The 23,042-nt window shown below is 37.3% G+C and overlaps 1 protein-coding gene across 6 annotated transcripts in view; it reads right to left on the bottom strand.

The window, feature by feature from the left end:
* Positions 1-23,042, bottom strand: part of arhgef28a (Rho guanine nucleotide exchange factor (GEF) 28a) — a 74,383-nt gene that overhangs the window by 50,086 nt on the left and 1,255 nt on the right. For all 6 annotated transcript variants that reach the window (XM_082168998.1, XM_082168997.1, XM_082169001.1 and 3 more), the window contains exons 2-4: positions 18,711-18,757; positions 2,950-3,100; positions 1,682-2,179 (exon numbers count right to left, since the gene is read on the bottom strand). In XM_082168998.1, the coding sequence (XP_082025124.1) occupies positions 1,682-2,179; positions 2,950-3,100; positions 18,711-18,743 (682 nt within the window). In that variant the 5' untranslated portion in view covers positions 18,744-18,757. The remainder of the gene's footprint in view (positions 1-1,681; positions 2,180-2,949; positions 3,101-18,710; positions 18,758-23,042) is intronic.

Genomic DNA, 23,042 nt, shown 5'->3' with positions numbered 1-23,042 from the left:
AGATAAATTGCTGTTACTTTACTTTCGCTGAGAGTAGCAACTGAGAATGTTGCTAAAGAGTGCTGTCTTTAATTGAAGCTGACACACCATAGCAATGAAATGAACGCTAATTCGGCTGTGCAATTTACTGCAAACAATCACTAGGGTTATGTAAGGGGCCCCATGTGCACTACAGACATTCTTTAAATCTTTATCCCTTCTCACTGTTCAAGAAATTAGTTAATGTGCCATGATGGAATGGGCATATTATCCATTCTCACTCCAACAGAGCTCCAAAAAATAATACTTTTTTTTAAATATTTTAAATTGTACAAATATTTCACAATATTTCTGTTTTTGCTGTATTTTGGATCAAATAAATTAAGCCTTGGTGAGCAGAAGAGACTTCTTTTAAACATAAAAAAATCCTACCGTTCTAAAAATTTTGGCAACCACTGTATAATGTAATATATATATATATATATATATATATATATATTTTTTTTTTTTTTTTTTTTTTTACACAACAATATACATATCAACACACAATCCAAAAATATGGAGCTATTTTCATTACAGAATGTTCCGCAGTGATGAGGCATGTGAGGATGTGAGTTAGAACGGTAGGATTTTTTAATGTTTTAAAAGAAGTCTCTTCTGCTCACCAAGGCTTAATTTATTTGATCCAAAATGACAAGCATGTGAGGATCAGTCAGAATTATTTAATCTTATTTACAGGGAGTTTTAGGTTTCTAACTCCGATTAATTATCCTACTGTTATTAAAGCAATGTACAAATTAAAGCCAAACAGAAAGTAAATACACAAAGAAAGTGAATACACAAAAAGATTATCGATGAAAAATGTAACACCTACTCATTTTTTTTTTTAATACAAAGAAACAGAAAATGTATATGAAATAATCCATTCCAACAAAAAATGGCTTTGCTGTAACTGTGCTCTGAAATCTGGCCAGTAAGATTAGTCATATCATTGTTCACCAAGTTTCTATCACTGTTTGTTTATATTGGCTGTCTGTCACATGAGAAGCATGCTCCTAACACTCATCCTCCTGATAAACTCCTCTGACGCAATAGAGTTTCCTCAAACTGGAAATCCCCAATACACGAAAAAATAATTTAGAGTTTAATCATTAAACATGCTGATGGCAAGATCATTGATATTATACTGTATTTGTATTGTATTATATTACATTAACATTATGCACAGATTTGTGGTAGTGAGCATTGGCCCAGGAACTTAAACCCACTCATCTTGATGAGTCTAGCTTAAGTGAATACAAAACACTATTAGTTAGAGTTACTCAGTTGTAACTAAAGGGCTGTTGAATTTAACCCTATGTTCCACTAACGAACCATAACAAACACTGTGCAGAGCTCTATACCTGTTAGTTACAAATGGATTCAAGCAACTTATTCAAGCATTATCTTAAATGGCAATATGGCATATCTAAGATCACAAGAGGCTCTAAACATTTCAGAAAGGTGATTATGTTTCCAAAACACAAATCACATGAATATAATCACAGATTGGATTATGGTGCTTTAAGGGTGCTCTTTTGTTCTGAAAGCTAATTTGTTTGAAGAATTTGAAAAAAAACTATAACGGTCAGAATCTAGTGCAGTCAGGAATAAAACAAAGGATAGCAGTTCTTAAAGTGATAAGAATGACACAGTGACTGACCTTGTTTCTCCTGTCCAGCTAGGCTGTCCCATCCCAGAAAGTGCAAGTTAGCCAAGGCCTGTGTGATTTTTTCATCAGCAGCACTGTGTTGTCCCACTGTGTGTCTGTGCTCTGGAACACACTCTGGTGTTCCTGAAGCTTTGCTCTGGCTGAAAATCTGCTGCTCACAAACATTGTGCCCTTGTTCTGTCTCTGCTAGGCTTTCCAATGGAAATAATTCCTTTGGATCACAAATCCAATGTGTCCCAAGCTGTTCTAAATGATTCATCTCAGATGAAATCCTTTTCTCTGGGCAGAATTTCCTTAGGATATCCTGATGGCTGCTGGATGTCAAGGGTTCAAAGTTTATCAGCTGCTTCGCCACCTCTTGTGCCTCATCCTGTATGTATTCGTATTCCAGAGAGAGCTCTCCTGAATGGCAGATGGGGCTGATGGGGCATCCGCTGTTCCTCGTTAAGCAGTAGACCTCCACAGATACTTTCTCTGGAACATTGTGACCTTGATGGATAAAAGGTGAGACAGGTTAGGTGAGACAACTCATACACTACTTTACACATGTTAATCTGGAGGTGCATTATAGTAAATAAAGGCTACAGGCTACTGAAAAAGGAAAGTCCTTTCTGGGGACTTTTAAAGCCTTTAAAAACTAAAAGGCTAAATATTTACACATCACAGTATTGTCTTGTGTTACTGTCTTGATTCAGGTCACATCGCAAAACAAAAAGAAGATGCTATCAACACTGGAACTATATATTATATGGAGAAATCAGCCACTGGCTTTTTATTTTCACTGACACTTAAAACCATCAGGTAACTTAAGTTTTGTTTCCATAGAAACAAATGTATTCCATAGAAAACAAATTCTTAACACCTCACCATATACAAACAAGCATGCCAGTGATATCCTGGTTTCCATGTCAACAGGAAATCCTCTTACAGGCTTTCACCCCAAGGACATCAACTACAACAATAACTATAAAGTTTTAATAATCATTCTAAGACAGCGAGGAATGAGATCACATCCAGATTATTTTGTCCCAGCTGATGAATGATAAAATCAGAATCCACCCAACTTTGAAGAATGTGAGCATTAGAAAGCGGCAGATGACAAAACCGCAGCACAATTGTAGATTAAACAGAATGTTATTGTGTGTTGGTGTTGACTAATATAGTTATCATTGTAGTTATCGCTGTTGGTGTGAATAGGTCTTTACACATTCAACGAATAAGTTTATGTATGACACCCTGTGATTTATTTAGTGTCTCACCAGGCACAGTGAATCTAAGTAAGCCGTGATCCTCGGCCCTGTGAGCTGTAGTTACATGGTGAAGGGATGAGCCCACAACAACCACATAGTAGTCCGCTTCCTCCTGAACACACGGAGACACCTGCAACTTCACAAAGACCTCCACCTGACCCTGAGAGAGAGAGAGAGAGGCACAATTACATCCACACATAATATTTTCTGTTACACACAGCATGTCATAATGGATTCGTTAATTTTTTTTTTTTTAAATGCCAAATCTCTGGAAATGGCGTGAATTTTTCATGCCAGTAAAATTCAATGAAATGTCATGTTAGCCAAAATGAAAATGAAACAAAGATTGAGAGAGAAGATCACTCAGTGAACAAGAGAGAGATTCTTGTTGTTGTTTTTTATTAGCTTGTTAATGTTGCACACTGTAGATTGATACCATATAAGGGCAATCTGCACTTCCAATACATTTCATTTTGCAGCATTAGGTGAAAAAGGAGGATATGAAATGTTCTCCACTATCTCCAGCCTTTTTCGTTTGCTCATTGAACATTATGGTGCGTTCAAGTCATCTCGTATAGATCGTATTTACGAGTTGAATGCACATGAACGCCACCACAATGTCGTAAATACCAGTGGGGAGCTCGGGATTTTCTTTAAGCCCCGATCTGTACGAGTTGGGGGCGTGTCAGTGAGAAGCATGGCGGAATCAATGAATGCAACGTCTGTAGTTGAGCAAAGTGATAGTAAAATATAGCCTATCACTTACAGGTTTAGCAGTGACATTGTAAGGCTTTTTCATTTATAACAAAGTAAGCTCTCTGCACAAAATATGATATAGCCTACTTGTAATATAACAATTAACTAATTATATAATGATACAGTTAATTTACATTGGCCTCATAAGTTAATTAAAAACATAAAAAGAAAAACACACCCGATGCGCATTCTTTGTTCTTCATTTTCTATAAGCAGAGTTAACAAAACTTGCTATATTTTCGTGTTATTCATTAAAAGAAGGTACACCACCATCTTGCTCCGACGAAACTGACTTGAACGCACCTCACGTCGTCAACACGACTTCCCACCTCGTACGTACGAAATTCCCAGGAGGACTTGAACGCACCATTAAGTTCCTCCTGAAAGTTGTTTGCATAGAAATTTGGTTATACCACACAGCAAAGGACATAGCTAAATCATGATGTAAATTTAAAGCAAAAAAAGCATGCCTTAAACCAGACAAGTTCCCAAGTGCTCAATCCTAACAGATAGAAAACAAAACAAAAACACTCCTTTTTGGGCATTTTACAGAAGCTTTCTGTCCTAAACCCTCAAACTTGTGTAGATACTGAACTGTGAAAGCAAAAAAAAAATTAATTGAACATGTTTGTAAAACAACAACAACAACAAAACACCATACTACTTATAAATAATGCATTTTAAGGATAAGTGTGTGTGTGTGTGTGTGTGTGTGTGTGTGTGTGTGTGTGTGTGTGTGTGTGTGTGTGTGTGTGTGTGTGTGTGTGTGTGTGTGTGTGTGTGTGTGTGTGTGTGTGTGTGTGTGTGTGTGTGTGTGTGTGTGTGTGTACTTAATCATATTTTGGGGACAAATTTTTATCCAGAAGTGAGCTAAACCTGACAAAAATCTCCTTTTGGGAACAGCCTCATTTGTAAAATCATAATAAAGTTATTATTTATGTATGCAGTTGTAACCAAAATTATTCAACCCCCATTGCAAATCAGGTTTATTGACAAAAATCACACACTTTCAGCTGTTTGCAATTAACAAGTCAAACCACAGTAATTGAAATAGTGAAAAAAGTGGAAATGCAACTTGTAATGGGTTCTGCAGTCTCAAAATTATTCACCCATTTATGGCAAGCATCTTTAGTACTTAGTACACCCTTCTGCTGTCATGACCTGCTGCAAACAAGATATATAACCAGACACCAGCTTCTGGCACCGTTTTCTGAGGAATCTTAGCCCATTCATCATGAGCAATGGCCTCCAGTTCAGTAATATTCTTGGGTTTTTGTGCTGCAACCGCCGCCTTCAAATCCCACCAGAGATTTTCTATGGGGTTCAAGTCAGGTGACTGATGGCCGCTGTAGAATCTTCCAGGACTTCTTCTGCAACCAAGCCTTGGTGGAATTTGAGGTATGCTTGTGATCATTGTCCTGTTTGGAAAGGTCCAATGTAGCCCAAGCTTCAGCTTCCTCACTGAAAGCATTACGTTTTCTCCTAGGATTTCCTGATATACAAAAATGAATCCATCCTGCAGGTTTTCAGTGCCAGTGGATGCAAAGCAGCCCCAGAGCATCACGAGCACCACCATGCTTAACTGTAGACAGAGTGTTCTTTTCAGTATATGCTTCGTTCTTCTTTCTCCAGACATACTGCTGATCCATAGGACCGAAAAGAATCCTAAAACTTCTGTGGCTTATTCATATGATTTTGAGCAAACTGAAGCCGACTTTTCTTGTGTTTTTGGGTCAGTAGTGGTGTACATCTTGGAGTTCTGACATGCGTTTAGTATGCGCTTTACTGTGCAAGCTGAAACCTCAGTGCCTGTTGCCACCCAGTCTTGCTGCAGGTCTTTTGGGTTTTTCTGAACCTGCCTTCTCAGAAATCTGGTTGCAGCGGTTGATGGCTTCCTTTTTCTGCACCGTCCAGGAAGTGTAACCACTGTTCTTTTAACTTTGAACTTGCAAATTATGCTTCGAACAGTGTCTCTAGGAACATTTAGTGCCTTCGCTATATTTTTGTACCATGTTCCTTGTTTGTGAAGGGCTATGATATATTCTCTTAACTTTTTGGACCATTCTTTTGACTTATTTACTTAACCATATTTCTAACATGCTGTCAAACGTGACACTCAACAAACCTAGCCAGTTCAGATATTTCATGTGTTCTAGCTCAAGCACACCTGGTGCAACTAATGAAGCCCTTGATTAGTTGCAGCAGGTGTACTTGAGACAAAACCTGTTTTGCAGATTTATGCTGTTGTGAGGGATTCTATTCAGGGGGTTGAATAATTTTGAGACCGCAGAAGTCATTAAACGTTGCATTTCAGTTGAATTTGGGGAAACCACTTGAAACATTTGTTATGTTGAGCTATTTCAATTACTTTTGTTTGATTTGTTCACTGCAAACAGCTGAAAGTCTGTAAATTTTGCCAATAAACCTGATTTGCAGTTTTATTCAAAGTCAATGGGGGTTGAATAATTTTGACTACAACTATAAATATATTCCTGGTCCCTGGTAAAACCCTATGTTATGGGTACAAAATGTCCCAACAAAGATGGCAATATCTGAAATCCTTGTGGAAATGTTTTGGTCCCCATGAGGAAAACAGCTTATAAATCTGAGTGATCTTTCTTTGAAAATGTAAAAATATGTTAATATAATGTAAAGTAATATTTAACCAGGAAAATGTGACAACATTAAGCATAGTGCATATTTAAGCATGGTGGTGGTTGAGGAGAGATCCCCTGATATGATTCAGCGCTTTGGGTGTGCAGTAGTACATAATATGAAAGCGCTATATAAATACCTCATTCATTCATTCATAACTGGGACAACAATTTACATTTTAACAAACTGTGAGAACTTTGCCTCCTCATTTCAGAACACCACTACATACCATTGGTTTGTGCAGTATAAAAATCATTGTCTATTGAAAGTCTCAGTAAAACATGAAAACCCAACGTGTGTGTGTGTGTGTGTGTGTGTGTGTGTGTGTGTGTGTGTGTGTGTGTGTGTGTGTGTGTGTGTGTGTGTGTGTGTGTGTGTGTGTGTGTGTGTGTGTGTGTGTGTGTGTGTGTGTGTGTGTGTGTGTGTGTGTGTGTGTGTGTGTGTGTGTGTGTAGTAATTCTTCATTTAAAGTATATCTGATGTCTACACAGAGACTGAATGTTTATGTAAATTCTTCTTTTTTGTCTCCGATGCAGCTGTTGCAGATCAACAGTACCGTCAGACTGGCTCTATGAGAGACAAATGAACCGTCTGTGCTGGTATTGAGCCTGGTTATGAAACATTTGCTTTTTGTGAATTAAAATTCTTTAGGAAGTGTGTACAAAGTCTAATTGGTGGAATAAACTGGTATTGGTTTTTAGAATAAAGTTCAAATATGGGAATCATGAGGCTTTGAATAAACAGATTTTTGTTTATTTCATATTGGGAGTTATAACTGATGACAAGGTAATTAGGGTGATTAATCAGAGGCCGGTCTCATTATCAAAAGCATGAGCTCATACATCTTGATTAGTACAGAGCTCGGCTCTATTGTTTCAGTGAAAATCAACTATGAATAGTTCAATTTTCCTCCTCCAATCAAAATATACAACCCTATGTTTTGACTGATCTCATGGAGGAGAAAATGTATTCAAATTATATTAACTTTTAAATTATTATCAAGTTAACAAATATTAAAGGCCTGATGTTTAACAGATCAATAGTTCATGTGTGACTAAATATGTTTGAAAATACTGTATATGAATACAACATTCATGATTAATAACTAATCGAATGTACATGACATAATGGATCATATTAGTAATTGCAATGAAATGGACACGTTATGATCATATGCAATACAGTCTACTGACATGTATAAAGAATGGTATCAACATTACAAATAAACAAAGAACAAGTGTGCTTGCAAGAAATGAAGAGTCACAACCAGAAGCATGGAAAGTTATCCTGAAAGAAAACAGAGCAACTGTGTATTGTCAACACAAGCACACGAAAAATAACATATCCAAAAGCACAATCATCCATCATCAATGCAGGCATTCACACGCATTTACCAACACACACACGGCCCAAAGTCATTTACTCATAATTCCATGCTTCAATTTCATTGAACAGACCCTGGATCAAAGAAACACCCAGTAAAAGAGGGAGGTTAACAGTAAATTCTGTCTCGCCGTGGGCATGTGTGTGACAAGGCACTTTTCTCTTTCTCCCTCCATTCAACATAAAACCCCCGTTTGATTGTTTGCCTTCCTTCACCAGACGTCTCCCTCACTTCCTGTCATTTAAGGGGCCCTGCAGAAATAGTGATGGAGGGAGAGAGGAGGGATACACAGCAGGTTTGGTGTGGGAATGAGGGAACTGCACTTCATAAGGGGATGAATGATTAGTATGGGATTCTCTCCCTCCATCTCTCTGCTCCTATCTTTTCTTTCCTCACTCGGTCTCACAACCGCACAGATTCAAAGCGTTCCTCTCTCCCCCCACACAATCCTGCTGTCTTTTTATAGCAGTAAAACTCAAATACTTAATCTAACAGACCCATGTTTTAGTTCTACTTGGAAATATTATGGCTAAAATCTTATAATATCAAATGATTTCTATTTTAATAATTCCCATTTTTTGAAAATCCAGTAAATTAAATACTAAAAACAGAAAGGCACTTGATTATTTTATTGTACTATTTGGAAACTAAAGGAGTCAAACAAAGAGATAAGATTATTGATAAGAAATGAATAAAAAGTCTGGCATCAGTGCAAAAACAGCTGCTTCGCATTGCAACACTTGAGTAAAAAATCTTACAAATTTTGCTTCAAGAAAATGTTTGTTTTAAGGATGTTTAGATATTTTTACTGGCAAGACAAAACAAGACAAAATACTGATTTAGAAAATGATGGACATCAACAATATTTACTCAGCCTCATGACTATATTTCAAATATTGTATACAACAGATGGAACAGAGCAGTTTGCCAGTGCACATTTTGTCCTATGTTTAGTCTTGTTGTCATGCTGGCTTATTAATGAGGAAAAGAGTACAAGCTGAATTACTGCAGTCACTCCTTGGATCGATGAGAGGATGTTATTGTCTCTAGCACCTGTTTAAAAACACCTCACTAATTCACTGCTGGTCTCTATGGACAGCAGGTGTTTGTTCCCTTCCCTTACCAATGACATAACCACTGCCATCTGAGAAGGGTGTGTATGGGTTCTCATGTTCAAACAGGATTCATGTTCAAATGCATGTTTAGGTGAGCATTGCTATTCAGTGTTGATTCTTTTCATATGTCATTGCATATTCCAATATCTAATCTGATAAACTACATTTATATCTAACAAATTAATCACATTTTTTATATGCCAAAGCTTTGAAACTAACATGAACATATTAATGGTCATTTATTTACTGAAGGTTCGGTCAATTACATGTTTTCTTTTCAAATGAAATAACTCCTTATAATTCCTTCCCTGTTTTGTTCAGACAGGAACACCAATCATGATCAAAGAAAATCCCATAGGAGATCATCTCTAATAAAGAGGACATTTCTAGAAATACTATTTGAGCTCCCTAAGAAGATTATGCTATTTCACAGCTAGTCAGTAAAGCTGACATTAAATAATGACAAATATAAATGTGACATTTAATGAGTAAAGCATATTATAATTGTATTGTATTATTTACATGGCACAGGGATGGGTTATTATTATACACCATAATAAATGTACATCCATTAAACAATTTACGATCATAATTTTAACATTCTAAACTCCAAATTATAAAAATGTCTGTTTTGTTTATCAACAGCCTTTGCAGAATATGATCATATGTCTTAAAACCTTTCAATATAAATTTATATGAATGAAATAAAATGCATAAAATAAATGAATGTATAACATGCTTTAACAAAACTCATTCAGGGCCCTATCTTACACCCGGCGCAATGCAGCGCCAAGCGCAATGCAAGTGTTTTTTGTTAGTTTCAGTCCGACGCTGTTATCATTTTCACATCCTGCGCCACGTTGTTTAACTAGAAAATGCATTTGCTCCCATTTGTGCGCCCATGGGCGTGGCGTGCTGGTCTTTAGACCATGCGCTTAGATCGTTAAAATAGGGTCCTCAATGTCACATTTATATTTGTCATTATTTAATGTGAAATAACTATAATGCTATGACCTCTGAACTCTTGTATAGTGGGCTGTCTACCGGGCGAATGTTTGTGACTGACCGCTTGTGTGTCTCAGCATTTTTCTGTGTGTTAAGATTTACAGATAAGGAAATAGTTCCTCTCCTACTCTACTATTTGCTAACAGTTTGTTTTATGGATTGTGATATGGATACATTTTATGTTAAATAAATTATAAAAACTCTCAGGATCGATGTTATGTAGGGATTGTTCCTCTCAATCAATCAACATGGGTGGGCGATCTGATGATTTTATATCATGATCGATCTTGAAATGTCCACAATCTACTTTTCAAGCAAATCGTAGATATTGCGATCTTTTATCTTTTTTATCTTCCAAATCAGTGAAATCACGTCACATGACTGTTGTAAAATGCAGTCTACTGCAGGACATGCTTTAAGAGTTCAAAGAGTTATTAAAAGCGCATTAAACTGAGAAAGAGACTGATCCCCCTCAGCTTCTTGTATGCGCGTTGCAAGACTGAGTGGAACACGGACGAGCAAAGTATACTCAGCGTTTCAGGCGCGCAAGGATTACGCTGGATTGCTAACAGTAGCAATAGTAGCAATAGTAAGGCGCATGGCAGAAAATGATGACGCAAATCAAACAGATTTCGAATCAGTCTTTTAACGAACTCGCTCTACTCCCTTTTCCCCATCACATATCAGATCAGAAAGACATTTACTTTCAATGAAAATCAAGATGTTCGAAAAGTGGAAATAAAACAAATATTCGAAAAGTGGAAATAAAGTGTCTAACGTGTGTTTAATAAAGCTTTTATCACTTAGGGTTAGGTGTAGGGAGGGCTTTATTGTCCCCATTAGCCGGCATCCATTTAATCATTTTAATAAATATAATCATTTACACTATGTTATTGCATACCGTTTAATGTGCAACCACACAGAGGTGCCAATAGTATCTGCCATTATTTATAAGTAAAAATAGCATCTAACTACTATTTACACTTGTTGCAAAGAAAATACTGCCATTTTTACATAGTGTAAATCTTTCGTTATTTTAGTGTAGATAGCATATCGCTAAGAAAATGCTGCTATTTTCACTTTGTTTTAATAGCAATAAATTCTATGTAGCTGACTTTCAAAAAGACAAGCCACCTGACAAAATAACTCAAGCTTTACTGACTAGCTATGAAATATGCAGTCTGTGCAAAGCATAATCTTCTTAGGGAGCTGAAAAAGTACTTCTAGAAATGCCGTCTTTATTAAGTTAATCACCTGTTGGATTTTCTTTGATCATATTGTTCCTGTCCAAACAAAACAGGGAAGGAATCTCAAAGAATGTGATATCTTAGAATATCTTTGTGGGATCCAAAGGAGGATAAAAATAGTATGAAGGATTTCACAAATTTAATAATATGAAATTACATCATCTGATAAGGCAATATTTGTATATTTTTTATATTTTTATTTTAATAATATTTTTTATATTATAGAGAGATAAATAGGATCAAATCTCAGGTGTTCAACTGAACATTTCTGGATAAACAAGCTTAGTGGACTTAGTGGCCATCACATTAGAAAAATATTGTCAAATACAAGTCCATTAAAGCCTGCCACTAGCGCAGTCAGAGCTGATCGAAAAGTGACATTATGATTAAGATTAACATCTCAGCACCCAGTCGTGGGGAGTATAAATTCCTATTACGTCTGCTTACATATGGTTTATACAAAAGTGGGCAGGTTTATTTAGGTCGACATCAGCAACAACAAAAAAATTATTTTGCTTTTATCTGAGCCGTTCAATGCATCTACATGATGTTGGCTAAATTTCATCATCAATACCTATGTTTAGTAGGTAAGTATTTAACCAGAACAGAGTACCGTGTGTTCATTGAGGAAATGCCTTCCATGCGTTTCCAACTGATATCCAAAGCAGTACACAGAAATAGGAAGAACACAGTGCACAGAAATCTTTCCAAACTCATAGTGCCACGTGAGAGGATTGTCCAAATAGTCCCCCGAGGCCTCCACATGACTCACAAGATTGCAGTTTTCCAAAGAAGTCCAAGAATGAAGCGTTGCAGTTCTATATGCTTTATGACAAAACTGAGGGAGTCATTCCAGCAGCCAAATGACCCACATGACTTAACACTTCATCTGATGTAAAAGGCTGAACATCTACCATTTGCTGGCATCTGCTATTGTCCAGTGCACATAATGTACTTGTCTTCACACTATACCATTAAAAAGTTTGGGGTATGATTTTTTTCATGTTTTTTGAAAAAGTCTCATGCTCACCAGGGCACATTTATTTGATTATAAATACAGCAAAAACAGTAATATTGTGGAATATGTATAATGTATTTAAAATTTTAATTTATTGTTCTTTGGTAAAGCTTTATTTTTTTCAGCATCCTTACTCCAGTCTTCACTGTCACATGATCCTTCAGAAATCATTCTAATTAGGGCTGTCACAAATCATTGATTAAATTCAAGTACTCGATTTAAAAAAAATCCTAGATTGCAAATTAGCTGCATCAAGTAACCGGCAAAATACCGGAAGTGGTGCGTTGAGAATCCATAAACCGCATCATTAGACAGTTTTCTAAGGTTGCAAGATCTATAACATACTATATAGCATAGTGCTATTGTGAATTCACACAGGCTGCGATTCAATCAAATAAATATATTCCCTGTGGGTTTAATATATATATGCACTTTAATTATTTACATGAGTGTAGGTTGTGTCTCAGAGTGGCTCAGTTCACAGTAAATTGCTGATAAAAAACTTATATCGTGGAACGTGTCTCTGCATATGCTGTGAGTTTGGTTGGCTTATAACATTCATCTGGGAACATAATGTGCACCATTCCATCAGATTTGTAAGGTAGATCGTATACAAACCTACGCTAACACAGGATAATACATCAATATGTTCCTTAATATGCAAACTGTTCATTGCCATATCAATATAAAAGTTTAAACCCTCGCTCTGAGTTTGCATGTTTTGATGTCCACATATTCTTGTTCAAGAAATGACAGTGGCTGTAACAATTCTGTTGTAAAGAAGTGGCCAAATATTAAAGATTAAGTGAACATTTGAATTAAATGTTGGTTGGCCAATATTAAACAAGGATTTGATTAAAGAAGTTTGAAATGCCCAGCAATAAATATGGTTAACCTAAACTCCCTCTATTTGATCATATAATATCAGCACTCTGTGGTTCCCTAGCTGCAGTTTATTCAGTGTTATCAGGCAAAATACTGACAGATAAACACTGAGGCATTTTCCTCAATTCTGTTTGTTCCAGTCAAACATCAACAGAGCTCTCCTCACTTCACAGAAGAAACTGCACACAGAGCCAGACTTTACTATCTCTGTAATGATGTTTGGGAAACAAAACATGTCCCCATATCACTGCTGTGCGCAACATAAGTACTTCTTATCATTCATAACTAGTCAAGAAGACACGTTTATATAACCCTTGCATTCTAACAGTTTAGACAAGCCAACTCTAGTGTGTTCTAGTAGGATGGGATATGGTATTCATAGTTTAGAAAAGAAAAGATTAAACGCTTTTCTTTTAAATGAAACTTATGTAATTTAGCTGTAAACACTTTGTAGAACTTATATTTTATATAAAACATTTTAGACAAAATCAAAAAAGAAAAAATTAAAACATGCTAACTTAAAGGGATACTTCAGGATTTAGCATTAAGCTTTGTATTAGTAGAAAACCTGTAGTATTTTCGAATTACCATGCTTTCCTCCCTCATATCCCCCTGAGATGAGAGATTTATGTATTTTTTGTCTGGAAAAAATCCTCCGATGACGCAAAAATCGTCATTTTGCGTCATCGGAGGATTTTCTGGCCAGAGGCAAAAGACTACTGCCAGTAGATGGCGTTGTTCCGCATGTTTTCAGCCCGCCCATAGAGGGATCTCACTCACAGAATACACACAGTATCAGCCGTCTTTCTTTGGAAGCTAAGCTAGCAGGCTCTTGTTCTGTGGAGAAAGCTGAATAGTAGGAGAAAGCTGAGTAAGTAGGGGTTACCATCCTCCTTTTCCCGGACTTGTCCGGCGGGCGAGATCGTTCAAAATGTACGGGATTCAGCTTTTGCGTTCGCCATTCATGTTTACATGCACACCTTTTGTTTCAATCTAACTGAATTCATTCCGATTGGTGAGTCTGAATGTAGTGTTTACATGAACGCTAAACAAGTAATCGGTTGATGTGCGTTTTACCATTGCTAAGAAAATTCCCGCTCCTCCGTGAGAGATGCAAGACCCGGCGCGTCTCAGTAATCACGCCACCGGTCTCGCGCCGTTCTCCCGCGGCCGTCAGCCTCGTCCTGCTCGCCACAGTAAACATAATGAATGGCGACTGTAGAACGCAAAAGCCGAATCCCAGACATTTTGGGCGATCTCTAAATCCCTGGCAAACTCATCACGTAGGCTAGCCTAATAGCCTTGTTGTTTTCAACTGCGCTCTCTTACCGGTAGGCGTGGCCTCCTAGGGCAGCGAAGCAAGTGCATACTGGGAGTTGTTGTCTTTCATCCACATAAGCCAAAAATACATTTTCTGGCTTTTCTCAGTCTAGAAAGCTCCAAATTCAAAAATTTCTTCACATTTCTTCTACTTAAATGACCTATTTTAAATACACATTCATCTTCCCAGAGGTGAAGTATCCCTTTAAGTGTCAAAGTATGTCTAAAAATAAACCATGGACATTATAGATCTACTGTAGTGATGTAATTTAAACAAAGTATCGATGAAAAGTTACTATGGCTCTAATGCAGTTGGAAAAAAACACTTTGGGTTGTTTTCTTTACCAGGTGATTTGAAACGTGCTCTCCTTGACTGTGACTCGTTAAACATTCCTCTCATGTCTCCACACACCAGGTGAGACTCGGGTCGGGCCGACAATATCCAGACACACCCTGGCACACAGGGCCATGCTAGCACACACACACACACACACAAACTGAACACACTCAGATCTACTGAAGGAGCACACATGTTAATGATGACTGCATTTAATAGTCCACACCCACTCGCTTCATGGCAACAGAGAAGTTAAACCATATAGACTACAATGTTTGTCAGTTTCCTCAAGAGTAAACTCAAACCCTTGAAGTAATGTTAACCACCTTATTCTAAAAACCAGTTGCTCATGCCATGAATCCATGGCTTGAAAATGCAAATTTTCCACCAGGTTTTAGGACGACAGACTTTGACTACAAAGGCAAAAATTGACAAGAAAAACAAGATTTTAAAATGAAACAATGTATCTCTATGAATTCTGTCACAGTCTTAAGTATTAAAATATTGTATGCAATATATATAGTCAGAAAGTGGAGGCCCTTTCACTCCTAAAAGGTTTTTATTTCCTACTTTAAAAAAGTATAGTATAGTATAGTATAGTATAGTATAGTATAGTATAGTACAGTACAGTACAGTATAGTATATTTTTTTAAGTAAAGTATATAAGCATTTCTGTGGGGAGATGCCTGTGGAGTCATTGTCATACAGCTACTTAATTTACAGCTAAATGTTCCAAAAATTAGAGTTTGTAAGATTTTTATTATCAAAATTGACTGTAAAAACATTTATAATATTACAAAAGATTGCTATTTCATCATATTAAAAGAATTTCTGAAGGATCATGTGACACTGAAGAATGGAGTAATGGCTGCTGATAATTCAGCTTTCCACTACAAGAATAAATTACATTTAAAAATATATTCAAATAGAAAACATATTTAAATTGTTTAATTTATTTTAATATAATAATATTTTACAATATTAATGTTTTTACTGAATTTATGATAAAATAAAAGGAGCCTTAGTGAGTGGAAAAGACTTCAAAACACATTTTCAAAATCTCACTGACCCCAAACTTTTGAACAGTAGTGCACTTGATTCAAAATTCGACATTAGACTAGATTAGCTAACAATTTTTGGTGTTAAACATACATTTGTGTTGTTTAGTTGCATCCATCTTTATGTGAACAAGAATTTATAGTCTATGGTCGGTGCTACATGAGTGACTTTGTAACTGATCTGTTAATAAAAACTCAACAGCAGCAATTCAACTACTAAAGTTTTGCTTTCAGTTCAAACATCAAATAAAACTGTGTGTTGAAAATATCATCACATTACTCAATATCTGTTTGGTTGACCTCTGACTGAAGCAATCTGCGAATATATTGAGCAAATACAGGACACTGCTCCTCACAGTCAAATCAGTTCTTCTGAAACATATATAACCCCTTTGTTCAGTATGACCAGCTGATCAAAGAGCACATATTTTTGAAAGTAAAAAAACACACTTTCTCAAACACTAGGTACCACTTAACAGGGGTCCAGAAACACCTGAAAGCATTTAACACACACACACACACACACACACACACACACACACTCACATACACTAATTGCTTTTAGTTCCGAGTGAATGAGACTGTTTGTGTGCAGCGTCGTACTGGGATTTGAGAGTTGACACTATGCAAGTCTGTTATAACTCTCAAAATATCCCCTTACAATAACACATTATCCCCATTGCAGTCACACACACACCTTAAAAAGCTTACACGACTAACACATAGTGCCCCTCTTTCATAATGATGTCACAGAGAATGATTGTGCGACACTCTCTTGCACCCCACACACTGTGATTACAGCTGAGCCAGCAAATGATGAAGCTTCAGAATTCACAACAGCTTTCCTGTAGTCTTGGGGTTAATGATTTGGGCTGGTAATAAAAAGGTTAGAGGTTTAAACCTTGCATGAAGTGATCAAGGTTTTTACTTTTTACAGCAGCATTGCTCCAGTCAGTTTGGATAAATGTGTCAGCTAAAATGATTCAGTAAAGTAGTATAGAAAAAAAAAGACATGTAAATAAGAAAGATTATGGTTTCATGGGCCAAAGTCATGGGTTTGATTCCAAAACATGCACATACCGATAAAATGTACAGCTTGGTTGCACTATAAGTGGCTTTGTATAGTTGCCAAATGCATAAATGTAAATGTCATTGAAGCAACTTGACTGGAAATTCAGGCTGAGGGAGCTGTAAATAATTAGTGGAAAAAGACTGTTACAGTAGTGTAATGTTTTCTTAGGAATAATCTAAGAAAGTTAATGAAGGGAATAAACCTTTAAAGACCCACTGAAGTGCCTTGAAATGCGCAGCATTGTTCAATGCGTTGAAGTAAACAGAAAGACAGGGCGGGACATATCAAAGAGCTCCTCCCCCTTTGAAAAAAAAGCCAATAGCGTTTAGTTTATCACAACACGGCCAGAGCCGTTGAGCTCGATGAAGCCACAGTTTCCTCCTAATCTCTTAACTGTTTCTTCTCCTAATATCCTCCATATCGCTTTGAAATACAGCATTCTGTGCAGAATTCAGATGGGTCCGATTTGTTTTGAGGTCTGCGCCGACTCGCGCATTTGACCCGCTCTGTGCTATCATTTCTCTGGACCGGAGCAGACTGTGTGTACGCTCTGGCGGTTCACGTGACACCCAGACTTCATTCGCCCCAATGGAAAGCATATTTATACTGTCTGAATTGTTCCCTATCCCCTAAATAGTATATAGTGCACTATGTGCCATTCACCATGTAAAAAATAGTAAATGTGTGAACAAGTGACAGATTTTAGCCGCAGCTTCAGTATCTATTGTTAAAGTAGGGGGCGGGACGCTTTCGATTCTAGAAAGCATTTGATTGGACAGAACATCTGATGAGAAGCTAAAGTGCAACGTGATGTCATAAAAATCATTGATCCATATTGGTGGAAGTGAGAGATTATGTTTTGAATTCTTATATCTTCAACAAATTTTGTTGTTGTTTTGGACACGCTAGCTTATAAATAGCAGTAAGGCTAACATATTCATTCTAAAAGCCAAAAAAACTTCCATTTTGATTTCATGGTCTCAGCTACGAAGGCTACTGGAGGACACCCAGAGTTTTTAATCAGGGGAAAGGTATCATTTAAAGGGATAGTTAACCCAAAAATGAACAGTCTGACATAATTTACTAAAGGGGTAAGGGTGAGTAAATGATGGAATATCACAAGACTACGGTAATGAACAACTAAAAACATAGCCTAAACTAGCCTAATTTGTAAAAGGACAAGTTCGGTATTTTACACTTAAAGCCCTGTTTACAGATCGTTTCTGATGAAATAGAATGGTTAAGATTGAAATTTGGACACATACTGCTGTCCCGAGAATTTTAGGTTTCTTTCGCTTTCCCGCCCACCTCCAGAATGGCTGCATATGTGCACTGGAACAATCCTTCCTAAAACGCATTAACTTTCGTTTACAAAGACGTGAAACTCACCGAGTGGTCAGGGGTGTTCACTGATATGCTCATTGCTCACACAAAAATCGCTGCAAAAGATGCTTTCCAACAGGTTTTATCGTAGTTTTTCATCCAATACAAGTCAATGGAGTTGGACAAAAACTAAGATAAAACCTGTTGGAAAGCATCTTTTGCAGCGATTTTTGTGTGAGCAATGAGCATATCAGTGAACACCCCTGACCACTCGGTGAGTTTCACGTCTTTGTAAACGAAAGTTTAATGCGTTTTAGGAAGGATTATTCCAGTGCACCTATGCAACCATTGTGGAGGTGGGGGGGGGTGCTACCACAGAAACCGAAAATTCTCGGACCAGCAGCATTTGTCCAAATTTCAATCTTAACCATTGTATTTCATCAGAAACGATCTGAAAACAGGGCTTTAAGTGTAAAATACCGAACTTGTCCGAGTTAAGTTAAAAAGAAAGAAACAGGACATCAGGAAAAACAGATAATAAGAGGGTGAGAGAAAGATATATGGAATAAAATGAAAATTGTTCTGTCAGACTCACATAAAGTGGCACCTCTCCCCTGCTGAGCTCCATTATAGCAGCAGCACCTGAAAGGAGAAAGAACATGTATAATACACAGCAAAGACACACACACACACATACAAACGCCACCTTAAACCAAACACAGCTGTAGAAATAAGCACATATGAGCAGAACAGCCCCTCATATGTGTGCTGCACAAGAGACCAGTTCATCTATTCATCACAAAAACAAAACATGACCTTTAACTGAAGACTGGCACAGAGAAAGAGAATAAAGTACACAAGGAACAAAAAGGCCAAGAGAAGAGTTTTTGACATTGCTTGCACTGTCCATTATGGCGAGTCATAAACAATCAAGCAAATATAAAAAGAAGGACAATCACAATGATTTCATTTCGCTGACTCATTGAGTCACCTGACTTCTCTTTTAATTAGGCCAAATCCTCAGAGAAGGATGGGAACAAATACCTTGCCTTTTAATTGGGACATGTTCACATGGCTGTGCAGACAACAGAGGGCTTAATCTTTTGATCCTCCAAATGTCAGAACACAGCTTCCATCAAAACGCAGCCCTCTCTCTGTCTAGCTCGCTCTCGGCCCGAGCACTGCTGCCATGTTCTCTCTAGCAGTCAACAGGTTGGAGAGCTGAGCTGATAGGCGATACGTCAACGTGCTTTAACTAAAATTGGTGAAATTGTTCTTTTATCCATTGAGTAAGCTGTGAACATGTTAAAAATGAAACTTGGAACATGTGAACATGTTAAAAATGAAACGTTTTTTTATTTTTTATTAAATATCCCTTTAATTTTTTATATTTTAAAAATCTCTTTAGTGACTTCAACATCAGTTTCATTCAATTCATTCAATCTTCATTTAAAAATCTGAGTTAGAATAATTTGCAAAGTTTGAGCTACACAAACTAACACTACAAGGCTGTAAAAGCAGATGTGAAACATTTTTTGATTTTGTGCTAACAATAGGGGTGGGAATCACAGGGTACCTCACGATGCGATACGATACATGGCTCATGATACCGATAATATCACGATACAGCAATTCTGCAATAATCAATATATTGCTAGACAATCCTTTAATGATACATCATGATATTTGTCTAACTTTGAAAAAAATGCCCGTGAAAAGGTTAAGTGCAGGTTTTCTCTCTTTATTCAAGTCCAAACTGTTGACCTCAAAACAAAAAGTTTCAGATTGTAAATTAAATTGAACTTTTTCAATGAGATCAGGGTGATGCCGTTGCAAGTGGCTTTGCATGTTCGTGGTATAACCTGTGCACTTTAAATTTACCAGGCAGTTCTTGTGAATCGCGTACTCTTTGTCGATTTTGTTTGTCCCATGAATTGTATAAAAGCCGAAGTGGGTCCAGACTTTGGACTTAAATGTGGGGCATCTAGGCCTATTATCTTACTCACACTGCTGTCCGCCATCCCATTAAAAAACTATTTTTCTTAGGCTAGTTAACTTATGTTCATGTTTCCCTCATTCAGGTGTTGAGCGCCACCTCGAGGTGTCACGAAGACGCTAGGAGCAGGAAAATCTATTTAGAGCGTCTTATTTTATTAATTAAAATATAGATTTTTGGCACCAGCGTATCAATTCTTGTATCACACAGAGAAGTACAACGACATATTGCCCTATCGATATTTTGTCCCACCCCTAGCTAACAACAGATCTTATTTCAAGCATTTAACTAAAAACTCATTCAAAAATCCCAGCGACTTTGTAAAGATGGAACTGGAAGTTCAAAAATACTATTTTTCCAGGTTTTAGGACTCATGTGTTTCTGCACTGATGTAGTTCTGAAGACAATAAAATAAAAAACAAAACAATAAGATTGTTTATGACAATGTTCCTCTAATAGCATCAGGGAGGCTACCAAGCCCTACTAGTTTCTACCAGCAGTCTTTATTTTTAGGAGTTAATGGTAGGGTTTTTGTTTGGTCAAGGTCACAATATTTTCAGACATTAGTTCTTTCTACGTCACATAATTTGGTGCGAATCTCAAAGGAAAGTGTATGTGTGAGACATTTAAAAACAAGATTCCTGTTTGTTGTTGTCACACAAATGCTGGCTTAGTGGGTGACTATTCATGGGACGATGGCGTCACCTGTAACTCAATACAGCCTACTGATCCAATAACGCATACACACACACGGCGAGATAGAAACCATACTGCATAGTTAGACAGAGACCAAAATCCCTGGTGGACATATCCCAAATGTATGTTGTCTATTTGTTCAATAATGAATGAGTACATGAGGAAATCATAAGGCCAAGAGAGAAACAGAGAAGGTTGTCCAATGGTTTTGTTTGAAGCTCAGAGACTCATCGACTCTGATCAACCATTAGATAGAGACTGAGCTTCTGTTACACAATCCCAACCAGTCAGGCCTTAAACACTGCTGTGAATGAATATCTTTTCTGTGTCTAAACAGCAGTAATCCAACAGGTGCACTGGAGTCCACTATGTAAAATTATGCTTCATGAGGTCTTTGAGGCTTACTAGTTACTCATATGTGTTTTTCCTCATTTTATTAGGAAAAACAATGATACCGTATTATCATGATCTCTCTCTAGCATGCACTGGCAGATTCAGGTTTACCTTGAAGGTATTAAAGGGGTTTGGAGTGTTATCAGGGCTTTTATGGTATAATTGCCACACCCTAAGTATGAATTAAAGGTCGACTTCACAGTACTAGCTAAACAGACTGCTTTTAAAACAAACATAGACACACACACACCCAAGAAATAGATTTCACGAAACTATCTATCTCTAAAAAATAAGAGACAAACCGAACAAGACAGACCAAAAGACAGCAGAGAGACAAAACACAAACAGAGTGAGTGAGAGAGACACAGACAAGGGAAGGGAGAGAGAGAGAGAGAGAGAGAGAGAGAGAGAGAGAGAGAGAGAGAGAGACAAGGGAAGGGAGGGAGAGAGGGAGAGAGAGAGGGAGAGAGAGAGAGAGAGAGAGAGAGAGAGAGAGGTGCCCTGAGTGACCCTTGTCTGCTTCAGTTTCTCTGGGTGAAATCAAGCTGCCTTCAGCCAGACGTGCTCAGATTCCACCTGCAGTCTACTGACACATGCCAGATGTCTTCTGTATCACTCTGTGTAACACTGAATCCATCACAATTACAACCCTTATCAGGTCGAAATGGTGGCAAAGAAAAATATGAGGTTCTCAAAATTTAACTAAAGTGGTGATGGAGTGAAACTTTTACAAGTTTGGTTCCCAGCGCCAATGAATGAATCAGTGAGTGAATTTTAGATCTGACTTTTCAAGTTCAGAACAGTGCTGTTATCTTTAACTAAAACTAAAAAAAAAGGTTTTTTTTTAACTAATAAACATGATAAAAATCACATACATTTTTTTTTTACTAAAACTTAGACTAAAATTCAACTGAAAATTTAAAAAAAGCTATTTTTTAAGAAAATGTTCCCCAGTTTCAGACGAGGCTTTAGCCAAGTCCTATAGACTAAAATGCATGTTTGAGCTGTTTTAACTGAAAGCATCTTGCACAGACATATTTTAAAATACATGTGCCATTGTTTTGTCTCAAGATGCACACTAGTAATTTTTTTGTTGTTTTTTTCCAAGGCACATTTATAAAAGCTACTTAAATGCCCTAATTGAACTAAGGCCAAATCCTGGCTTAATCTAAGGCCTGTCTGTGAAACCGGCCTTATAAGTGCTTTTACAAAACTGCAAGCTTAACATTTATGCTTTTAAATCCTTCCCAAAATCCCAAGAAGTCCAATTCACTTTCATTATAAGTACCACCCCATAACCTCGATTTTTAAGAAAATTAGGCTACAAATGAAATCATTTATGGTAATCAACATTATGCCACACAAACACTGTTGACTGAGCTTAACTCAGCTCAACTGGGAAAATTCATGTAAAATGAGATTTTCTATTAAACAACCTAAATGTGACTAGACTAACATTAGTCTTGTGGGATATTCGCTAGCTACCCTGTAGGCCCGTGAAGCATTCTTTTGTTGCCCCTGTTTGCTCAGTATTCAACAGAGCAAAGAAGAGAGACAAAGACTGATGAGGAGCGCACTTCAAAGTGCCTTTCATGCCAGACCCTCCTATTTCTCTTTTTCTGGCCTGAAAGTGAGGGCTGGGACTCTCTCAGGCCATGTCATTCATGCAGGATACAACAGGGGAAGGAGGAAGTCAAAATCACTCCTCCTGATTACCAGGACACAATGCCCTTGTCCCCTTTTCTCTCTGCGTCCTGCAGTTTGGCTCTACATCCACTAGCCTCAAGGAGATTGCTGTAAACATAATAATGGCTGCAACCCCAACATTGTACAATCAAGTGC

This window comes from Leuciscus leuciscus, assembly GCF_965113295.1.
Source record: "Leuciscus leuciscus genome assembly, chromosome: 5".
In the NCBI taxonomy this organism is placed as follows: Eukaryota; Metazoa; Chordata; class Actinopteri; order Cypriniformes; family Leuciscidae; genus Leuciscus; species Leuciscus leuciscus.
Note: the sequence above shows the minus strand (reverse complement) of the source record. Positions and strands in the feature narration are given on the sequence as shown.